Source organism: Pogonomyrmex barbatus, unplaced genomic scaffold (assembly GCF_055798465.1).
Source record: "Pogonomyrmex barbatus isolate J1 unplaced genomic scaffold, ASM5579846v1 scaffold1, whole genome shotgun sequence".
Taxonomy (NCBI): Eukaryota; Metazoa; Arthropoda; class Insecta; order Hymenoptera; family Formicidae; genus Pogonomyrmex; species Pogonomyrmex barbatus.
The window spans coordinates 22,355,953-22,378,554 of NW_028297098.1; the positions used below are offsets into that span (position 1 = coordinate 22,355,953).

Sequence of the window (22,602 nt, forward strand, 5' to 3'; positions counted from 1 at the left end):
GATGCTGGCGATTTGTATATACGTGCACAAAATTACGTTTAAACACTCCTTTGCCTGCTAATATTGTTAAAACTTAAAAGATACTTGAATATATATTTTATATTTAAATATAAAAATATGTTAATGATATTAATTTTATATTTTACTTTGTATGAAGTCTTTTTTATGAAGTCAACAAATTTATTACTGGCTTTTATAAATAAATGAATTGTCATGTTTTTTATTTCTTAAGTAAAAAAAAAAATTGTTTTAAAAGTTCTAAATGCATGTTTCGAGATTTTTTTTATTTTTTGACTTTTTTTTTTAATAAAATCTTAAATTATTGCAATTTTAAAGCAAATATTCCCATTCGGTCGGTTTAGCGAGGAAACTGTGGCCGGAATGTTGGGGAACAGGATCTAGGAAGATCGATATCGATGTGGATCAGTGTGGCAGTGGTGCAGGAAGTCGGTGTGATAGAAGAGGCGGATCATTAAATACGCCATCAACGGACACTTCTCTGACTCTTCTGTACCAATATATCACGTTCAATGCGTGAGGTTTCATTGTGAACGAGACTTTTACGTCGGTTCCCTTTACTCTCGGCGAATCTCCGCGAAACTTCACCGCGTGCGCCAGGATCGATCAATCCTGGACAACGCGCTGTTTATCACCAGTGCAACATTTACGAGCAACGTATCGTTTTCATCTCGGCATTTTTATTATCAGGTTGCGTTGACTATCACTCATGTTCAACTTCAGTAAATCCGAGAGCTGTCGACTGTTGTGCGATTAAACCTTTTTCACGTGAAAACGTGATTACACGTATACATCTCGTGTGTGCATAATTTTAACCTCAAGCACACATTTCTTTCGGTTAAATTCCGATTGTCAAGTTCTCGCCTTTCATGTTTTGTAACTTCAGTGTTTTCGCGTCTTCTTTCGCTGTCGGGCTTCCCGCAAGTCCCAAATTTTTACACTTCTAAATTTGATCTCGATCCCCTTGATCTCTATCCTTGAAATTTTTATATGATTCTTACGTTCTTCTTACATTCTCAAACTTGCAAGCGCGTTCGAGTTGCTAAATCTCTTAAATTAATGAGGAACCAGGTTTCATCATGTTTCTCTGAGAGGAACCCAGATACCGACTATCTGAAAGTCGTGCAACGGGTATTAGAACAAACAGCCGATAATTCGTCGCTAAGTTAAGACTTCGGCTATGCCACTAAAATATACAAGACATCGGACATTCGCGGTGTAATCTTTCCAATTATTCCAGCATTCCTCTTACTTTTACCGATACCTAAGCATGATATTATATTCGCTCGGTGTATTTAATGCTACAGGGGGAAGTGGTGTAAATTCGCAGGCGCATCTCGTATTTCGACCGTGACACGATACGTTGAATATTATCGTTGCTTTATCCTTGAATGCATTGCAGAATCGCAATAATCGTCTCATCTTTCTTACAACCAGAACGTGTAAATTGGCAACAAAATTCTTTGAATTTCACGGATGACTTAAAAACGATATCATTTTTTTCCTGAATGTAATAAAATACATATTATTTATTTAACATTCTTATTTGGCTGTAAAAATACATTTACTTATCTGTCTCATAATACTTATGTAAAAAATACAGAAGCTTCTGAAATATTATAGTTTACGAAGTGTTTTTCGCGCGATATATAGCACTCATATAAGTCGAGATTCGAGAGATTTATTTTTCGTTTATGGTTTTATGAGTTGTAATTTAAGTGTGAGGGATATCTTTTTCCACGGCGGAACTTCTCGCCTTGATGATAGCTAATCGCGTTGCGCCGAACGTTACGAAGATGCCGCGGCTTAAAGGGCACATAAGTACCGCACCTAAGCACGTTCTAATCTACGGAATTATCTGTTTCCGACGTTCCTACGTAGCGTGCATCCCCGATATTCCGATATACCGGGTGCGATCTACCGGCACTTAAAGTGCACGAACCCATTGAGCGCACGTGGTCAATGTCCGCGTTGCGCTCACAGTTTTTCAGCTAGAACGTTCGAGTAGCGGATACCGATCCTCCAATCGCCGTTAAGATACGCCTGAAATCGGCCGAGACCAGACCGATTCACCGTACAAATGTCCTTGCAGATAAGCGCCACGCAAGGCTGGCCGCAATCTGCATTCGCCAACAAGGAAGTGTCCGGTTTTGCCTTTGACAGGTGTCATTTGTTATATTATTTATTTTTGCTACCTGATACACACACACACACACACACACACACACACACACACTTCTTTTTAAAATCTATATCTTTTCAAGGATGATTTAATTTATTATTTCCTTGTTATCATAAATCGAGATTCCATCGTAAGATGGATATGAAATATGGTTTTTTATTTTTTAATTAAAAAATTATTTTTATAAGAAGGTATATTTAAATCCGTTATTGCATATTCCAATATCAGTCGTACGTATAACGTACTCATATTTCTAAATGTATTATTTGACGTAAATGCTTTCATTCACGCTTATTTATGAATGTATTTTAAATGATTTTAGCGAAAAGTCTAACCGGAATTTAATTATTATATTATCACAAAATCTCAAATTTAACATCACAATTATAACAATTGACATTCACATTAATAATTATTGATTAATGAATGAAACATGGTCCTGTAAAAATTTATAGTATTTAAAAAAATTTTTTTCTTGTTATAAGAATAAGGATCGTCGCATTAAAAATAATGACATCGAAGTAAAAGAGGATACTTTCGCTTTAGTTATCGAGAGAATGAAAATCCCACGGCCCCTCAATGCTGACGTCTATGACGTTTATGTTCACGCGAGCGTTTACGTGCTTACAGCCGCTCGTGCCAGTTTAGCGTGTCTACCTTTGGGTCGCGTCTTACGCGTCATGTTAATGACGAATACCGTTCTAATGCGATGGACAGTCTCGAACCACCTCATTAATCGCGTAATAAAAAGACCGGAGGAAAGGAAAGATTGTAGTGAAAATGTGTTGGCAATATCGAAAAGATACACCACGGAAAATTAAGGATAGAAGAAATATTAAAATAAAGTTATTTTCAAAAATGTATAAATTCGTATTTTAAATAACTTTCAAAAACAGGGATTCTAATTTTTTCAAAAATTAATTGGACAACTCAGTTTTTTGGTTATTTATTCGCAAACTTTGATTTCGAATACTGTACTCGTTTTAGTCCGCGCCCTCCTTTTCCGTCCTTCCCGTACGATCTTAGTTATTTCAGATGTGTGGTTGATTTAATGGATCGCATCCTTTTTACTGGCGCGGGATGGTATTTTTTTCTTCCGCGATTTACGGCCGGAATTCGCGAAGCATCCGGTTCTGCGGGATCGTGTAGCACTTAGAGAATTCGGTGACGCTCGTTTCCGAGGCCTAGGTCGTTACCTTACTCCGTGCGTACGGATTTTCCTGGAAAGGTTCGCGCGACGTGTGGTGGTGCAACCGGTGACAGCAACATTAGCGACGTGCAACGTGGCGCCTTAGGCACGCGTCGAGCGACAGATCGAGAGGAAACCGTTGAGAGAAATCCCTTTTTGCAGCATCCCACGGCCGGTCCCCCATGTGCGTGCCTCTGACGCACAGACATGCGGATCGTGATGTCAATTACTAACGAAGACAGTCGGCCGAGCTGACTGTCACAGGCATTGGCCGCGGTGACAGCGGCACGCGCCTTAAGCCACATTCACAAGACCGTAAGAAGCGGCTATAAATCCTCCCCTGGATGCTTGGAACGTTTCTTACCGTCGTTGCCCGCTGATGCCCGCTGGCATCTCCGCGAATCTGGACTTAATTAATCCCGGAGTGCTACTGTGTTTGCACGTAATGGTAATGAATTGTCTTCATTAAGTCTACCTAAGAACTGCTCCGTCGCATCTCACATGTTGCATTGTATATTTAAGAGTATCAACTGAGAAAATTCTGAAGTTTTTACAGATTCGAAGATGTTTAAATATTCCGAAGTTCCGAAAAGTTTTCGAAATTCGAAAGTTTTCAGAATTTGAACGAATTAAACATCTTTAAATATATTAAATAATATATTTTATTAGTTGGATTGTGTTTTTTTTTTCTATTGGGGAGATATTGAGAACGTTCGGTGACTTTCTAGAGATTTTTAGATGCCTACAGGCTAATGTCGATTGCATTTTATTTTCTATCGATTTACAAGCGCGCTTTAGCTCGATAAGCCATACTATCTTAGGCGGATGATGATTTTTTATTTATTGTATTCTCATTTTATGGTATAGTACGATACCTTCTACCTTCTATGGTATCTGGTAGACCTTTGGCATGGCCAACGAGATAAATAATGCAAATACATTCTTAGGTTCTATTTGCATTCAAGAAGGACGCTTCCTGACAGACGACAAAATGATTTATCTCGATTTTAATCCGCTAAATTAAATCTTGATCCAACGCACGATTCTTTTCGTATGGACATGCGTATATCCTGAAAGTATCACGAGATAAGAAGTAAAGTTTTAATCTTTTCGAGATCCGGAGAGTTGAGAAATTTCAACTACGAGGCGTCTCTTACGAATCAAGCTTTAAAAATCCGAAATGAGATTGTCGATTATTATTAATTGAAGTTTCGCAAGGTTGAAATTTCAAAAATCCGACCTTCCAGACGTCATTCCAGATTTTTCGGGACGCGAAGCAGCTGAGTTGTAGTAATGATCGTTTTCCTGCGAGCGAGTCGATTGCCCTCCGTTCGGCTCGGGTTTCATAGAATTTCCGCTTGGCTTCCGAGAGAAAGAGAGAGAGAGAGAGAGAGAGAGAGAGAGAGAGAGAGAGAGAGAGAGAGAGAGAGAGAGAGAGAGAGAGAGAGAGAGAGAGAGAGAGAGAGAGAGAGAGAGAGAGAGAGAGAGAGAGAGAGAGAGAGAAGAAAGGCTCTCATAGCAATATCGATCACGAGGATCGCGGTAGGTGTTCCACAACGCGGGTATAATAATAACCGGGCTTTAACAAGGGCACAGGAGTTCAGGTAGGCGCTCTCCAGCGGAATCGGCGACGTAGGTAGGAAGTCGAGCAACAAATGGGTAGGTGGCTGCTGACTAGCTCTCGGCTGGCTCTCGACCTCGTCGACCGCCACGATTAATACTTCCATCGTGCATTGTTCCTCGTCACGTAAATCTCCGAGTCGGCCGAGATAAGCCACCACCACGGAAACCATTTATAAGGCCGATTTATATCATTACCAACGGCTCCGCGGTTGCTCCGCAAATATTCTCGCGTCAGCTGATCGTCTTACCGTTTCCTCTTCTCATAATCGCCTGGATAATGCCGTTGGTTGGCTATCGACCGAAACGATGGGAATAGTTAGAGCTGTCTTTATGATTTTCTTACGATTCAGCTTCTTACGATTCAGTTGTCGAGATTTATCGTGTCAGGGTAAATGTATCATTGTGCAATAATTAATTCTGAACAATTTACTACACTCTGTACACTTGTATAAATTCTTGACAGCATGTGTCAACAATCATGCGGTTTATTATTATTTTCTTTTATATGTGCAAGACGTTGAGAATGAAGAGATAAATAAAAACAATTTTGGTAATATTAATTTTTCTCAGCTATGAAAAAATATAATTATAAAGGTTAGGGATATTGACCTGTACTTTACCCTTTCCTTCTTACATCCTTTTTTCTTTTTTTATTTCTGACCGATTAATTTCATTTCGATCTGTCGATAGAGAAGGGAAAGTTGATTAACAACGACCCTGCTTGCCAACTGACGTTAGTCCGACTGTGCGACCGATCGTACGTTGCATTTTTATAATCTACATACGATTATTCAGTCTATAATTTCGATATATGGGTCAATGTCTCGGGCCGCAATAAAGTATCAATCGTACTTCATCTCCCCCCCCCCCAATCGCGCGCGCGGACGTTCCACTTTTGGTAGATTAATTTTTTCCTCCCACCGACCTCTCCCCCTCTCCCTCTCTGCGTCTTTCTCTTCCATCCTCTCTCACTTATCTCGTTTTGTTTTGTTGTCATTTTCGCGCGTCTCATTTCTTACAATCTACATATGGTTTTGCGGGTCAATGGTGCGCGCGCGTACCGCAATAAAGTATCAATCATACCGCCTCATCTCTCGGACCGGCCGGCCAACTCGCTCCGCTCCGGGATGGGATGCTGCGCGCTGCGTGGCGCCCAGGTGTGTTCCGCCTCGCGAATATGAAGAGTGCCGGCAGCCTGGTGACACACTTCCCCAATTCTCGCATTGTTCTTCATCCGCGTGCACGTACGAAATAAATCTCTGTGCGGCGGGGAAGATGGGAACCGAGCGAGGGAGGAAGAAAAAGGGGGCTGACTGGGCCCCCTGGCCTCGTGACCGGCTCGTAATTGCGATTGCTTTTCGTGGGAGGGCCGGTAAATAATTGATAATTAAGCGCGCGCCCCCGGCGAAGAAGCCTGGGAGTTGGGGGAAAAGTGGAGGGGAGAGACGTCCGGGGAACGAAAGACCGAATGTAACGATGATGCTGTTTGGGATTCGTACCGGATGCGATTGGTCGGCATTCTTGCTTTCATATCGCCCTTGTGTATTATATTTCGAATCTTCTTTCTACTGCAATTCTCTTCGGACAGCGAATTATATCAGAAAAATATGAGAATAATCATATATATTTAATTTCGTCGTCGCTCGATTAAGTTTAATCTTAATTTAAGTGAGACTTCTTTGGAAATAAACGGAGAAGAGGAGATGACGTCGTTGTGACGTTTTTAATTAATGTAAATATAATCTAAATTAGAACGAGATATAAATCATCGAATTCTCTTCTGGAATGCGCATGTCTTAATTTAATACGTATATATTTCCATCTTCCACCGCGTGTCGCATTAATTCGTGTTTCTATCGGAAATTTCTAAAAATGTTTCCACAAGTCGTTGCACCGACGGTATGCCGACGCACGGCAATCAGTCTTCGTCTTGATGACGAAGTTTCAGTTTCGGCATTGAAATTCCATTGTCGGCGTGGGCTTATCTTATTAATTCCTCGATGTGTGCACATGTGCGCAAATAAACCGCGCGAACGTCAATATGCGCCCGCGTGTCTTGCCAAAGTGGCAAGTAGCTTTCCTTCTTTCTTCAGAGAATAACGGTTTGGAAATATTGGGAAAAAAAAAAAAGAGATGAGATACGGGCTACTTTATAATGTTTTACAGATTCGTTCTTACGAATAATGCGCATCCACACATTGGATTATGCAACAAAATTAATAATATTTTTCTGCGCGTAACACAAGAGCGGTCTGGAGTAGTTGAATAATATATTCAATTATACCAGGCAATTAATATCAAATACCAATGTTTTCTTGTTTGCAACTTGTCGTTTATAACCGATACCGATACTCGTGGGCTCGATCTTTCCCATGTACGCCGATCGTAGCGCGATTCAGTGTTACAACGATAATTCAGTTTATTGCCTTGACTTCACTTCTCCTCCCTCCAGTCGGGACGGCCGCCGCTCGTTACACCAGGCGTAAGTCAGCAGTTGCTTTCTTCTTCTTCGTTTCTTTCTCTCCTTTCTTCTCTAGAGGGAGAGGGAGGGGGGAGAGTGAACCCGGTAGGAACTCTCTCGTTGTAAAACTACGAGTAATAACACTGTAATTCATTGTCAGTGGCTAGGCAATAATGCGACGTCCCGCGGCGTTGGGTTGGTCGATGTCGCTTTCGTGGAAACGTGCATTGTCGCATAGAGGAAAGGTCTCGGGAATCGCAGATTCGCATTCATAGTTTCGCTCTTCAGGTTTAATATACATTTAGAAAAGAGAAACTGAAGAATTGCAAGTAATATAAGTAAAATTACTTGGAATGTAAATTGGATAAAATCCAAATGAATCATTGATTACTATACATTAATAAATTTACTTCGTAATTATTTTGTATGCAATAAAGTTCCAAAAGCAATCTCTCTTAATACATAATTTTCTTAAAAATAATACTATAAGCGTATACTTTTTTTATAACATATATTATTATATAATATATACGGATATATATAGCGTAGTAATATAAGAAAAAATACATAAAGAACTGGCCTCAGCGGTTGATTCTCTTCTTGTTTAGCGAAAATGCTAAAATACCCGCTCATATTACGTAAAATACAAACAGGGTATTCCACGCTGTAGGTAGGATATTCTTTTAATATACCAGAGTGCCAGTGTGCATGAGTCATAATGCTGGAATTCAAGGTTTCGGATACCTGGGTATCCATTGATCTTGCAGAATGCTATTTATGCAGAATACGCGTTCTTCTAATCGGGGAGCATTATTAGCCGACAATATCGGCGCTATATGTAAAGGCGAATAGCCAGGGGATCGTTATCTGCGCCATGAACACGAAGAAACATAACTTCGTCGTCGGAGCGATCGTTGCTTATCCGGTGGGATCGCGTGGGTGTTAAAGCGCGCGGTTCTCGCCCACTTGAATCGATTCCAAATGGACAGCACGATCGTTTCGTCCTATTGGGTGTCCTGTTAACTGTCGCATTGTTAAGGAGGACCGTCTCGAAAATTATAGTTTACTAATACACTTTTCATTTCTTGTCAAACAAAAATCTCAAAATATTTGCCAAATTTTACATTTTGGAAAATTATTAATACTTAGATAATTGATTAATATTAAATTTTATAAATATTTTTCTTTGTTCGGAAAACTATATTTATAAATACATCAGAGTTTTAGATTGCTCATTACTATAATAAATATGTTGGTTTAATTTAATTAATTAATGTATTTTAATATCTATATTATACATTAAATATAATTAAATATTATGTGTTAAAAAATATATCTTTTAATTAATTCGGGACGATATTTTATATATATATATATATAGAGTACATAATGTAATTGATATATCTTTCTTTAATCAAATTTATACTTCGAATGTTTTACATGCTTTAACCCAATTTTATCTCAACTCTGTTTTAAATTCGGTCAAAATTAAATTAAACACAAAGGTGTTTTTACAGAAAAAAAATTATAAATGCAGATTGGATCGTCCTATCCACTTGCTTATTTGTCACATTCAACCGTGAGAGGACACGATGTCAGTGAATAATTGCGGCTCATTTTCACGAAATTACGCGGCACGGCGCAAAGTGCATTAAGTGCGTTGCTTAATCAAGAGGCGTTCTGCATTATTTCATAACTGGACGAATCACGTCGGCGGCGCGTTGTGCAACCCGCCGCCACCGCGCCACGCCGATGCATTCACGCGACACGCGCGAACGCAATTCCGGCATCGCGTTCAATTGCCTTGAATACAATCGATCAATAAATATTTATGAGCGGCTCGAGAGCATGTCTCGCGACGCGACAGATGCACGCCTGCCGACGTTTTACGTCGATGACGTCTGTTAGAGGCTACGGACTGGACGGATGTATATCCTCGTTTGAGATACCAAACAATTTATATCTCTTGAGCTCCCAAAATGCGTCAGAGACGTTGAAATAACAAGGATTTAAAGAATTAAATAAAGTATAAATATTTTATCTTTGTAATATATAAACTTTGCAATATCTTTTTTGATACAGCAATCCTCTGATTGGATTATGTTAAAATCGTTATTTAAAAAAACGCGCTATTATAATCTTAATATTTTATCTCGTTAAAGTTTTAAAAAATATTCAAAGTTCTCTTCGCAACACATTGATGCTGCTCCGCAGTTTGAAGACATTTAATTTATATATTTATTACAGATTTAACATTTGAGATTCATAAATTTTACTTTGTAAATTTGAGCCCAATTCTTGTTCAGTTGACCATAATGTAATTTTTATGCAACGCAGTCATACTTTGAAGCTTTTTTGGAGGTATCGATAATATTTTTAAAATGTTATAACATTACGTTGCATGGGGGGAACGTACTGGCCGTTGCCGGAGTTCCTGCGGTGCTTATTTACGAGCACGTTACACGCAATGTTAATTCGACAGATTTGCCCGTAAATAACACCGATATACGCACATGGATCAGGTATATATTTACCTCGGTCTATAAAATTCATTCCCGCAGTTTAGATGATAGCTGAAATTTATGAACGCAAGCCAAGAGAGGAATTAAACGCGACTAATTTTCAGCGCATTCATCCGACACACGATATTTTTTCACAGATAATCTTTATATACGTAAAAACGCGTTTCCAAGAGAATAATCATAGGATGCTTTCCATTTAGTAACACAAGTCGACACAAGTATCGTTCTATCTTTCTTGGCTTTCATTGATTAACAAGGACAAAATGATACTGATGATATCCCGTATAGACGTGAAAGCTTCAAGTAAGACTTAAGAGAGAGATCTATTTAAACTTTTAATTTTAACAGTAATGTCCCATTGAATCCTTCGATCTTTCCTCAGAGCACGGGAGGATTTAGAAGATCTAAGATTTCTATTTTAGCCGATAGTATCTAGAGAGATAGAGTGTCTTGCACTCAAGCGCAAGCCGGGATGTCGGCAGATACGAATAGAGATAGACGTCAAATTAAATCCGATTCTCGATTCTTGACTGTCATAGTCACGTGTCATAGTCATAGTCACTGATCAGTCACGTGCTTCCATCGATTGTTTCAGGAGAATGGCTGCCTGTACTCGCATATACGGTGGGGCGAGGCCTTCGTCGTGGTCTACAGCGTGACATGTAAGCGGAGCTTTCAGGAAGCCCGCGGACTTCTCAAGCAACTCGCGGATCTACGCCTGCCATCCTACTTCACCGCCCTCCTGCTCGGTAACAAGAGAGACCTGGATCATGCGCGGTAAGCGTAAATCACACATTGTTACAAAATATGATTAACGGTTCCGCGTAAAGGGCGGTCCCGTGTGTGTAGCTCGTGTGTAACGTCCGATGACGATCTCCCGACTGATATACGGCCGAATAAACCGCACACGGGCGCATCGTAAAAACGATAGACGTTAATAAATCAACAGTGATTTTTCGCCTTTTCGTCGGTGAGAGAAATCCTTCCGGTTTATCTCGGTTATTCTCGTTTATCGCGCTATTTATGCTGATTATAATTAATTCTGAATTATAATTAATTGACATTGCCGGAGGGAACTGGCATACTCTGATATTACATTACTATAGTTACAGTTTTCCGTCCGCTGTTGAGTAATTGTTAATAAGTTACATGACCATAATACGACCGTAATGCAGCTGAATAAATTTCCCATACCAATGAAAGAAAAAGAAAAATGACGCTTGTGCGTTCGTAAGTAATGTCATGCTTACACGGCCCATTTTTATCTGTGGCCTCGCAAGTCTGGCACACTTTGTCGATTGTCGTTTTAAGGGGTTTTCACACGATCATTATTTTCATTAATGTCCGAAATATCTGTCTCATTGACGGTAACCTTTTTTTCTTTTTTTAGAATTTTAATATTATGTTTCACGACAGAAATATCGAGTATCGAATGTATCGGAGGGCGAGAGCAGCGCTCTGCTCTAGCCGCCCGATTTTCCCCTGAGGAGAGAAATTGTACTCCTCGGTTTTTGAATTTGTCATGCGGATTAAGATCGTGAAACTCGCTCGTGCTTTATGTAGCGCCGAGCACGCGTCTACGATGCCGAATCTCCCATTCTCCGGATTGAAATTTATCGAGCCGTGGAGCTCATTCGACCGTCCCGATACGGATCGTATGAGGGCCGCTTTAAATGGCTCGCTCGGCGGCGCAAGAATTACAATATCATTTCGCGTCGCGCGATCTCAGATCTCGTCGACGCAGCTTCGTGTATCGCCCTCGGCGAATCGTCGATTATTCGATCGCTCCTCTTTTTCTCCCAACGTCACGTTTTATCCCCGCCGATCGCACACGCGCGCGCGCGTAGCGTACGTATTCCCCGGCATCTATTAATCCTGCAGTTCACTTTCCACCTGCGAGTAACAGGATCCTCGTCGACCGCTTCCTAGACGGGGTGAGACATCGCGTGCGCCACGCAATTCCCGTTTTTCTGGGCGACCATCCCGATACCGCGTCGCTTATCTCATTGTTCTCAGCACAACTTTCTGTCTCTCTTGCACTTATTCTTACTCTCATTGAGATTACCTTAATCTCTCACGAGCAAGAAAAATGAGAAACTTGGATGCTTTATCTCTAGAAATTTCTAAAGATGCGTTGGAACAGATTTATAACTGAATTATATAAAATCCTTACGTCTCGAACGTTCATGAATAATTTAAACGTACAGGCTGGTTCCGTAAGTCGAGGTCATTCGGGAGATGAATGGGAACCCGAAAACAAGAAAGAAAGTTACGATACGAACGGAGATTAAAAAAAATGCATTGTTTTCGAATTATCGCCATTTTTACGTTGAAATTTGAAATTGCTTTACATTCGAACTCTTTTATTAACATTGAAAGAAAAGATGGTCTTTGTGAGTTTTATAATATAATTAAGTCAAATAAACGTTATGGGCTGCTTTAGCACTACTCGGAATGCACAATTGTGGAGTCTGCCAAGAAATTTAAACGGTGCCCATGTGATGCGTCCTATGTGCTAAAGCAACTCGCAACTTTTATGTTTAATTATAATGGGCAATAATAAGGCTAATGAGAAATCAGCACTGTAAACGGTACACAAACTATATGTTTAATTTAAACTATGTTTAATTTAAATAGTTTATTAATAAAAGTTTCCAAATGACTTTCGATTCGAATTTGAGTAATCTTCAGTACAAAAATATTTTTTATTTAACTTTATTAATTATGTTATAAAACTCATAAAAACCATCTCTTTTTTCAATTTTGACAAAAAAATTTGGAAGCAAAGTAATTTGAAATTTCAATATAAAAATGGCGACAACTCGGAAACATCACATTTCCAGATCTACATTCATACCAACTCTTCTTCGTCTTGTTTTTGGCCTCCCCAATCACCCTCCGACTGATCTCCACTTTTGAAATTCATTGAAATTCATTTTGAAATTCATTTGAACTGATTCTGTATTTTCTAGACTGTTCTGGTAGATGTTGTTAATTTATTATATATGTCTCATATATTTTCCACTCGCGAACTACCGGAATTACTGGAAACTTCTTGTACAACGTTTTTGTTCGGGGAGGAGCTTTTTGCGGTCCGTGTGAGTTTTTTTGCCGGCACGACGCGTGTTTTCGTAAAAACCAGTTCAATGAACCGAGAACGTTCGATCGGCCATACGATGATGGAGTAAGTTAATCGGCCGACTGGTACGTCAACTCCGGTGAGCGACTCATCCAAGTCGGTCAGGCGACTTGGACAGGTAAACAGATCTGGCGTGGCGAAATATCGCGTGAACGGTTTCTAGACGAGAGACGAACGACTCGACCACTACCGGGTGCCTCTCGAATTGTCGGTATCCGATATCGACACTGCGGTTTGCTCTAGATGCCACGTGTCGCGTTTCACGCCGAGAATACGGCGGTTCGGCACACAAATATGCGAATGAGCGAATGTCACATCAATAAGTTTATTGGTCGTAGAAAACATTAAGGTGGGCACGAAGACGTTAAGATCTATAAATTTCCTTTTATATCGTATTCTTAGAGAAATTTTATACAAGTCTCTTAAGAGTTGACATCTTAATTTAGAATCTCCGAAGATGTGTTAAGAATTCGGAAATTTTTAAATTTCTACTAATAAATTTTGTGAGAGACGTGTTTATTTTTAATTTCTTTAATTTATTATAAGGAAGATATCGGTTTCTTCACGGTGGGTCCAATTTAGCAAAATAATCATGCTATCAGTCGGAATTCGCGATGAGATTCGCTTTTACAAAACAACATAATTTCTTCGACGCACAACGTGATTTACCATATCGCGTTAAATGAACGTCGTAGGAAAAGTGTAGTTTATTAAACAAGAAACGCGCGATGCAAATAGATGTGGTTTGCATGCGGTTTCTTGCTAATACATCTTGTCGCATTTTATGCAACCAATCGCTCAAAGTCGCATCATCGACGTTGCGTGATTTGGATGAGAGAAAGCTAGGAAATACAAGTACACGTTTATCGTTTTTACCTCTACTTGGTTAAAAAATGCTAACTTATTAATCTTGCTGGATCGGCTTCTTGCATGTTCATTGTAAGTAAATTAAAAACAGAATAATAATAATAGAAATGTATGCGAATAAATATTCAAATTTGTCGAGACACACTTGAATTTACCGTGCCGATGATTCATAAACCGATTTATTTTTTAATTCGTAAAATTAATATAGTATTTTATATAGAACCGTTAAATATTAAACATTAATCAAGTATCGAGTATATAATTTTATTTAAAATAAAATTTCAAATAATTAAAAAAAATTTTAAATAATAAGAATTTTTCAAGGAGATCTATTTTTTGCTTATAATATAGGCTGACAGAAATAATTTTTATCTTGATCTTTTTGATCGCTAATGAATCGTCTTCATTATCGCTCGTTACGTTGCTCACGCTACAAAGATCGTGCTTCGATCGTTGTAATCGCGGGAGAAATACGTAGGTGAACAGGACCTTACTTGGTATCCCTTCTTCATCGGAGAGGAATTTCCCGCGCGATTCCCGCCGGAATGCGGATCGTCGTTAACGAAGGCACGTTCCTTTTCTCGCCTTACGAGCCACCTTCTCGTCCAAACGCCGCCTTTATGGGGCTTTTGCATACTTGGAGAAATCTCACCAATGATCTAGTAACGACTGCGATGCTGCAATTACATACACCCGATGCTACTATAGGACGTCTTGAAAAAATATATGTTGTCCATGTTGGATCTCCATTCACGTAGGAATTCAAAGTCGTTCGTGCTTTATCTCTTTCAAGTTAAAAAATTGTTCCAAGACTGACGTCTAATTATTGATATTAAATCTAGCAATTAAGGTTCGACTCGAAACTAATTTATTCCACGAGATCCCCGAGGACTCAAAGCAATTTGAAATATTTATTACAAAAGTTAGCACAAAAAAAATGTGAACTAGAACGACTTCATAAATTTCATAATTTTAAATGGAATATATTTCTAACATTCTGAATATATGTAATACATTGATAAAAGAGGAATAGATCGAAACAGGCACAATAGAATTCGATGACAAGCACACTCTCGGCATTTCAGCCTTTCAACCTCGGAGTCAACCTTTAGAGGATGACGAGGCGGAGGTCGAGCGAGTTTTACAGGGCGCGATTACGAGCATGATCGAGGATAAAGTGCATTTTGCTAGGAATTTTGCGGAGATGCAACAAAGGGGAAAACGACGGGGTGTCTCGATAGCCACGGGCGAATACCAAAAATGTCACACAAATAAAATGTCACAGACCCTGACGGTGTTGCAAACGAGCGATTGGCCGTCGATGCGCGACGGCGATTGCGATGCTGGCGGGAAAAGAGCAATTCGATTTACGTAACTGGCATTTTGATGGACTGGCATGTAAGAGATATACGCTCTTCGTAACTGTCACGATTATCGTCGAGAAATTTAATTAAACTGGAATTATTCGAGAGATCCATCGATCCCCGCGTCATAAATTACAACGTGCCTCTCTTTGCGTGTCGCAGGGAAATGATCAATTTTAAATTAATTTCATCGGGCGTGACGTTCTTTGTACGAGAAATCACGAAATAAAATTTGGCCCGTCTACAGAGACTTGTATATTTGTTGTAAAAATTGTAAAACTTTATAATCTAAGAGATTAATTATTTTTTAATTTTAATTTAAAATTACAAAATGCCACATTACTAAAGTCTTAATTTCAAAATTTCGGAATTTACAAGAATTAAAAATATTAATGATTTATTTTTCTGCAAAATAAACAATTTGTTAGAGCAAAGTTGTTTGCGTAGTAATTTAAAAATTGTTTAGCTTTAAAAAGCTTGAAAATTTTAATATTTAAAGCCGTCAAAGTTTTAAAATGTAAAGTGGAAGTTTGAAATATTTAATTTTCGAAATAATTTAATTTCTTTAAGAAATAACAGTTTAAAGGAAATATATAATTTTAAATAATTATTTAAGGGACAAATTTTCGAACTACTGAACAAGACGGGCGAAAATCAAATTCGAGGAAGATCGATCCGTGAGACGAGAGAATCATATCGTGCCTCTTCTATCCGGTAGCCGCGCTCGTCGTCTTTAATGGAGTTCATAAAGATTAGAGCGAGCAGTCCGCTGCAGGGCTGATGAAACCACTCTCCCGAGAACGAGTTTACGCCGGTTTAGATACATCCAGAGAGTCGTCGCGTCGTTCAGTCGTGAATATTGCGCATCGATAACGCTTATCTCGAAATATCACGGCCGACAATTCCTCGCAGCGAGGCGTTGGCGCGACAAGACGAACTGGTTCGGGAAGAGCCACTTCCGTTTCGAAGAAACGCATCGAGAAATCGGTTTCTCGGTTTCTCAGGCTCTCTGTAAGCTTTTATCTTTGGATCTTTTTTCATTATTTCAATTTTGTATTTCAAATAGTTTGGAATGTGGACTTTCCCTTTTCTCCTGAAATTTCAGACGTTATTCAAATCTCAAGTCTTGCTTGAAGGCGTTTCTATTATTATTATAAAATTTCAAATTCTTTCGATTTGCAAGTATATAAAAAAATTTGATCATAGCTTCATCTTTCGCAAATTTTCTTTTGTTTTTTATATATATATATATATATATATATATATCCGTACTCTTGTAGTCTATTATCTGATTGAGCGTATTGACGCGTTCCTCGTCTTAGAATACACATCGTAAACATGTCGTCCGTCTACCATGAATTGAGAAAGAGCGCGGGAACGACAGAAACCAACACCCGCTGCTCGTAAATAACGGCGGATCGCATCTCGTATAAAATATAAAAGGGAACAGGGGGAGATATTAACGGCCGCAAGCGTGGCACGTCGGCTTGTGCACGATCGCGTCTAATCGCTCGCCCTCCCACGTGCCCTTCGTGCCTCTCCTCGCGCATCCCGTGAGGATCATGTGTTCCTGCGAATTTAATTGTCTCCATAAATATCGGAGCCCCTCTGCCCCACACGCAGAGCCACGCTTTCCGTGGCTGGAAATACCGCCCCTCCCCTCCGCCCTCCTATCTTCGCTCCACGTGTCTGGAGATTCCGAACTCTTTGTTCACGTTCTTCTTTTGTACTGATTAAAATGCATAAGGCATCCCGTGATCGGTATATCGATCGAGTCATTCGAAAATCGATTCAAAAGATCGATTCAATATTATATAAAAAAAATACATAAATCAACTTGATACTTTTATATTTTTAAGTACTAATTTTTAAGTGTTTTATTTTAAATTTGCTAAGCTCTCGCGTGTAATTTGAGTTTCTAAATCTTTATTTGTGAAATTAAATAATCTCACGAACACTTTTGGAAGCTAGCTCCGTTCTCCAACTTGGTAGCGGAATAATATCCCATATATTATAATAAATGTGACACGTAGCACGCATTATGAATGTACAGAAATACACAAGAGCCAACAAACCTCTTATTAACCCTAACATCATAAATATCCTGTGGCGCCTGGCGGCTTCATCCTGGCGAAATTCCAGTGATGATTCTCCGCTTCCTCTCATAAATGTACGGACTTTACGGTCTCCGTTCAATCACCTCTCTCCACGCGTCTGGTGTTTGCCAAACTCATAGCATCCGTCGTCGGTCCAATACATTCTGCCGTACATTTTCCAGCCTTGGACGATTCCATTGCACTTGGGAAAGCGCAATATCCGCCAGCGGCATAAATCTGCGTACGCCCGCAACATCCGGTCTGCGTTTCCGCCGCTCTCGATCGATGTTTCAACAGATGATTCGAGTGTTCCGCGACATAAGCCACTCTCTGTGAATCACACGAAATGACGATCCTCTCAATTGACGAGCGTGTCCCGAGTCTCCAATTATAAAGCGAGTTATAAAGCAGGGAAGCTATAAATCCAAAAGTTTTACGATTTCGAGGCTATAAAGCTAAAAGATGTACGGATTGTCGTTATTTGTGAGAATTAAAGTTCCAAACCTATCCCAAAGTGAAAATTCGCAAATCTTGGGACTCCAACTTATGCAGTTTCGCAGATATCGCAATTTTTAATATTTTTAGTAATAATAATAACTCTCTTGTGCCAAAGTCAAATCTGTTGTGCTTAATATAAAAAACAATTTTGAAAGAGTTGGGATTTAAATTCAGGATTTTCTCTATATGTGACACTTTACTACTGATGAGTTACACGCGACATTTATCGGATGAAATCAAATTATATTTTTAATATCTTGAATTCTTTCTAATAAATCTCGAAGGTAGGCATTCACCAAAGAGATCGTTAAAAAAAGATTGGATAAACATTTCTGTTGCAGAGAGGTGTGCGTGGATGAAGGCCAACAGCTGTCGCTGGCGCACGGATGTCAGTTTTACGAGGTGAGCGCTGCGGAGAGTCCCGCGGGAGCGGCATTGGCTTTCCAGGCGCTCCTACGGGAAGCGAGATCGGTCCAGCTTCTACGAGCATTGCCAATTCGCAGGAAGCTGGGGGTACACTCGGTCTCGAGGGTTCTCGGGACGATCTTTGGCAAAAACACTACAAAGGATCGTAAAAAGAGGCCATCATTGAGTATATGACGCCTTCTATGTGCCCTCCTCCTCGGAGGACGAGATGAGCCAGGCAGAAGAACGGACATCGTCGTCCTCAGCAGCAACGTCTATTCCAATCGCTGACGAGATCCTCGGCAAGGACGTAGAATCTCTCTTGTGCCTTTCTGAACTTTAAGGAAAGATCACCATCGCCAAGATCGAATCCACGATCGTACTCGATCTTGGAAACGTCCTTTGACGAGAGGATCATTTTTTTCCTTCAAGAGTTTTGAGGAAAAATGCGTATTCGCTAATGGCAATAAGTTTCCGAGGTCCTGAAACATTTTTGAGACCTAAGATTCCGAGGACGTAAGACTGATTTTCTGGCTTCAAGGAATTCAGCGGATTTAAGGAAATCTAAGATATAAAGTATTTGGAGGCTCTTTTCAACATCTAGCAGCCGAAAGATTCGGACTCCGAGAAGATCTCACTCATGGAGGGCGACATTTGAATGAAACTGTTTTTCGTGCCGAGATAGGATGTTTACGTGGTGTTCACGTGGTGTGATTCTGCTTTCAATGGTGGAAAAGAAGCGTGCCGAACTTAGAATCCAGAGAGTGTATTCGTGACACGCATGACGTAAAGATAGTTTTTTTTTTTAAATATTGCGATGATATTTTATAGTGATTACAAGTGACTGGCAAGTTGTTCCTGAACGACGTAGTCCTTAGAATGATTTATCGAGAAGGATCTTACGATTGCGAAGTGTCCCGCAATCGGATCCGCGAGTGCAAATTTTATAATTTGGAATACGCACAAAAACTCGCACAATTTCTCGGTGTTTAAGTTATTACATTATTAACTCTAAACAGTATATAACTTTTTTCATATTATTTTTTTTGCGATATTTACAAATCTTCTAAAGTCTTCGAAAGATTTCTTTTATTTGTAATTTTTACATTTCCATGTATTTCCCACATTTTTCTTTTTCTTTTGTTAATTATAAAATTATTAAAATTAAATATTTTTCTTGTTTCGGAAGAGTGAAATATTTTATACTGTTTAGGGTTTCTTTTTTTTTTTTTTTGATCCTGAAGGAAAAAAACCCGTGAGTCTTTCAAATTTCGATATTTCCACCAAGTGGTGGGAAAAGATCGCGATTCGATTCGATTTTCTGCCTATCGCCTCACTTGTTTCTGGAAGGTGTTCGCAAGGTGCTTTCGTTGAAACTTTAGCACCTTCATCGCCAGGCGTGATTGATTCGATGACTTTAATGTTCCTAAAGAAAGTAGCCTAAGTGTAAATAACGCGCACGTTCACTTGTACTCTGCGGAGAGTGTCGGAGACTTGAGTAATTGTTAAGATATGCATACGAGAGAGAGAGAGAGAAGAAATAACGAGTGCGGATGTTAGAATGTCTTACAATTTATTAACGTCATCATACGATTTGTTTATTTCATATAATGGTCAAGAATATGACGGTCGCAATAAAAGAATACGAAACAATATAGATTTGAATCTTAGTTGACGATTTCTCAATTTGTCATTTTATCGCAATTTGCATTTGGCGTGATCGCAGATCGGAATAAACGATAGGAAACGGCTGTTAAGCAAGTGGGTTAAAAAAAGACGTGAACGATCGTTTGTGTGAATGGCTGTCGTGTCGCGTTTGTCAGACCGATGACAGACCGATTATCGTCTACTCTATCTTAGAAAGCGTTGGCCTTTTTGCTAAGCTCTTCAATCGCGCGCGATGTTTTGTAAATCGTCTTCCTTTTTCTACGACAAGCATAGAGACGACGATCGACTTTTGAGGTTCGCATAGTTCATAAACACTTTCAGAGTGCCTTCCGGGCGATGTAAGGACCGTTACGCGATGCTTTTTTTTTGCCAGCAGCTGACGTGCTTTTTGATGAGAGTGTTAACGAAGAAAAGAAGCAGCTCTATTTACATTACGTTTAAGAAAACGGATAGTTAACGAGCAGTAAATTGCACGATCCCCTTTTAACGTGTCAGCGTGTTTCTAGCAGAAAAAAAAAAATCGTAAAACACGGGCTTTCAAAGCTGGCTTCCTTAGACGAGGAACGGCTCGGTGGAACCAGTGTCTCTCTTTTTCATGATACATTCCACTTGAAATTAGCGTCTCTATAAAAAAATGTGTGTTGTGTATATGCGTGTGAGTGAGAGAGTGCGTAATTCGATTCCAGGCAGATGTCGATCGCTGTATTCGAAGTGCTAGTCACTTGTTATCGAGAGAAGATAATAATAAAGGAGCGTGTTTTGTTAAACCCCCCATCAAGTTAAACCCCATTATATTCTACCTTGCTTCCCATCCAGGTGAATCGTCATCGAGGGTAGGTCACTTCATCATTAATGAATATTTTTTATTATTGCAAATACAGTTGTATCTTGTAAACGGTATCGTTTTTTATATTTATGTAAATTGCATATGAGATTTATGAGTTTTAAAAATTTCTTAATATTTTTTAGTATATTCGAAATTCATGGACGTTGGCTAGATATGAAATTAACTTGTTGTCATATTCGTATTGTTTTTCTGTGAGCCAACTGCGAAGCCTCGAGAGACGTCACGGTCATAGATTTCGTGAAAAGTCGGTCGGGCATCTATCTCGCGAGCGAATTTAGCGAACTTCGTTCGTTAAGTTAACTCGCTGTCGGCCCAATAACTAGCGATTCGGGCCAAGGTTTCGGGTGGAGCACGTGTATGCATGTGTGCGTTTGCCCGTCTTTCTCGGATACGATACAGAAATAAAATACGGCTCCCCCCGGAGTCCTCGATGTATGCATTCCCTTGGAATGACGGCACGATCGCTCGCGCCTCGACGGAAAAATGCAAAAAGAAAGGGCGATTCAACGGAAATGAGAGGTCGAATATCCTGCGAGAAATGAGAGTTTTAAATTTTCGATGATAAAAATCTTGCTAAAAGGGAGGTTTCCTAATGACCGCAATATTACAAGCTAAATCGTAATCATTATAGAACAGTGGTAATAATCATAATAATAAAACAAAATGTATTAATTACTTGAGAATTTAATGTTTTAAAAATATTTTAAAAATTTTATAAAAATATTTATAGTATGAAAGATATGATAAGAAAAAAACAATACATTTTTACAGTTTGTATACTTTAAAAGAATAACCTATAAAATTGAAGTCTAAATATTATTTTTAAGAATTTAATTCTCTAACATATTTTTAAAGGTCTATAAAAAATCTACTAACATTAAATTACGAACGTGTATAGAAAATATAAATAAAAGTAAATTTTAGATAGTTTACATATTTTCAGAAAGATAAAAATAAAGTTAAAAATATTTTTCTTTTTTTAAAATAATATATAAAATAATATATGTTTAATTAATTTTTCAAAATTTCAAGTTCGCTTAATCTTTTATTTACTGTATCCATTTGGTATTCGAATTAAGAATTCGAAATTAACTTTTGAACTGTACATTATAGATGAGAGTGTCGCGCGAAGTGGCGCTACGAAGTGACCAGGTACAAGGATTGAAAATCGGTTTAATATTTCCAAGTCGCAAGTTGTCTAAGTCTAAGCGTTAGAGAATTTCCTGTGAGCAGCACCTCTCATATTACATCGCTTCCTTTACGTTCGACCTCCCGAACGTTCCCACCTCCCCTCATCTACATTCCTCTCGCTGTCTTCCCCGAAGACAAACGATCCGGCTGTACAGGTAAAACGATGCCCTGATGTCGTCGATTTATCGCCATGGTGGTGTCGCGACGCGTGGGGACCGTGTCGCTCGAGGACTATATTGGTTCGCCCCGAGTTCGGATAATTCCAATTTGCGTATTTCAACTCGGGGAAATTGAAACCTCAGGCCTCAGAAGACTAGGAAACTCTCTACCGGCGCACCAAGTCGGGACCAAACTAATCCTGCTATACTTAAGAAACTACAGGAATTTTCTATATTAAGGTTTTAAAATTTCTATATTTTTTGTCATTTAGGCATGATAAAGATTTCCAACATAAAAAATATTTATATTTGGAATTTTCATTTATTATAATAGCTAGCAATCTTGATTCGAAGTAAACTTCAATCCTACGTTA

General features: G+C 39.2%; 1 protein-coding gene across 1 annotated transcript in view; it reads left to right on the forward strand.

Moving 5' to 3' along the window:
- Positions 1-20,799, forward strand: part of LOC105424695 (ras-related and estrogen-regulated growth inhibitor) — a 38,327-nt gene extending 17,528 nt beyond the window's left edge. Inside the window, exons 5-6 of the mRNA XM_089071082.1 lie at positions 10,591-10,772; positions 18,301-20,799. Of these exons, the coding sequence (XP_088927208.1) occupies positions 10,591-10,772; positions 18,301-18,559 (441 nt within the window). The 3' untranslated portion in view covers positions 18,560-20,799. The remainder of the gene's footprint in view (positions 1-10,590; positions 10,773-18,300) is intronic.
- Positions 20,800-22,602: the final 1,803 nt, after the last annotated feature.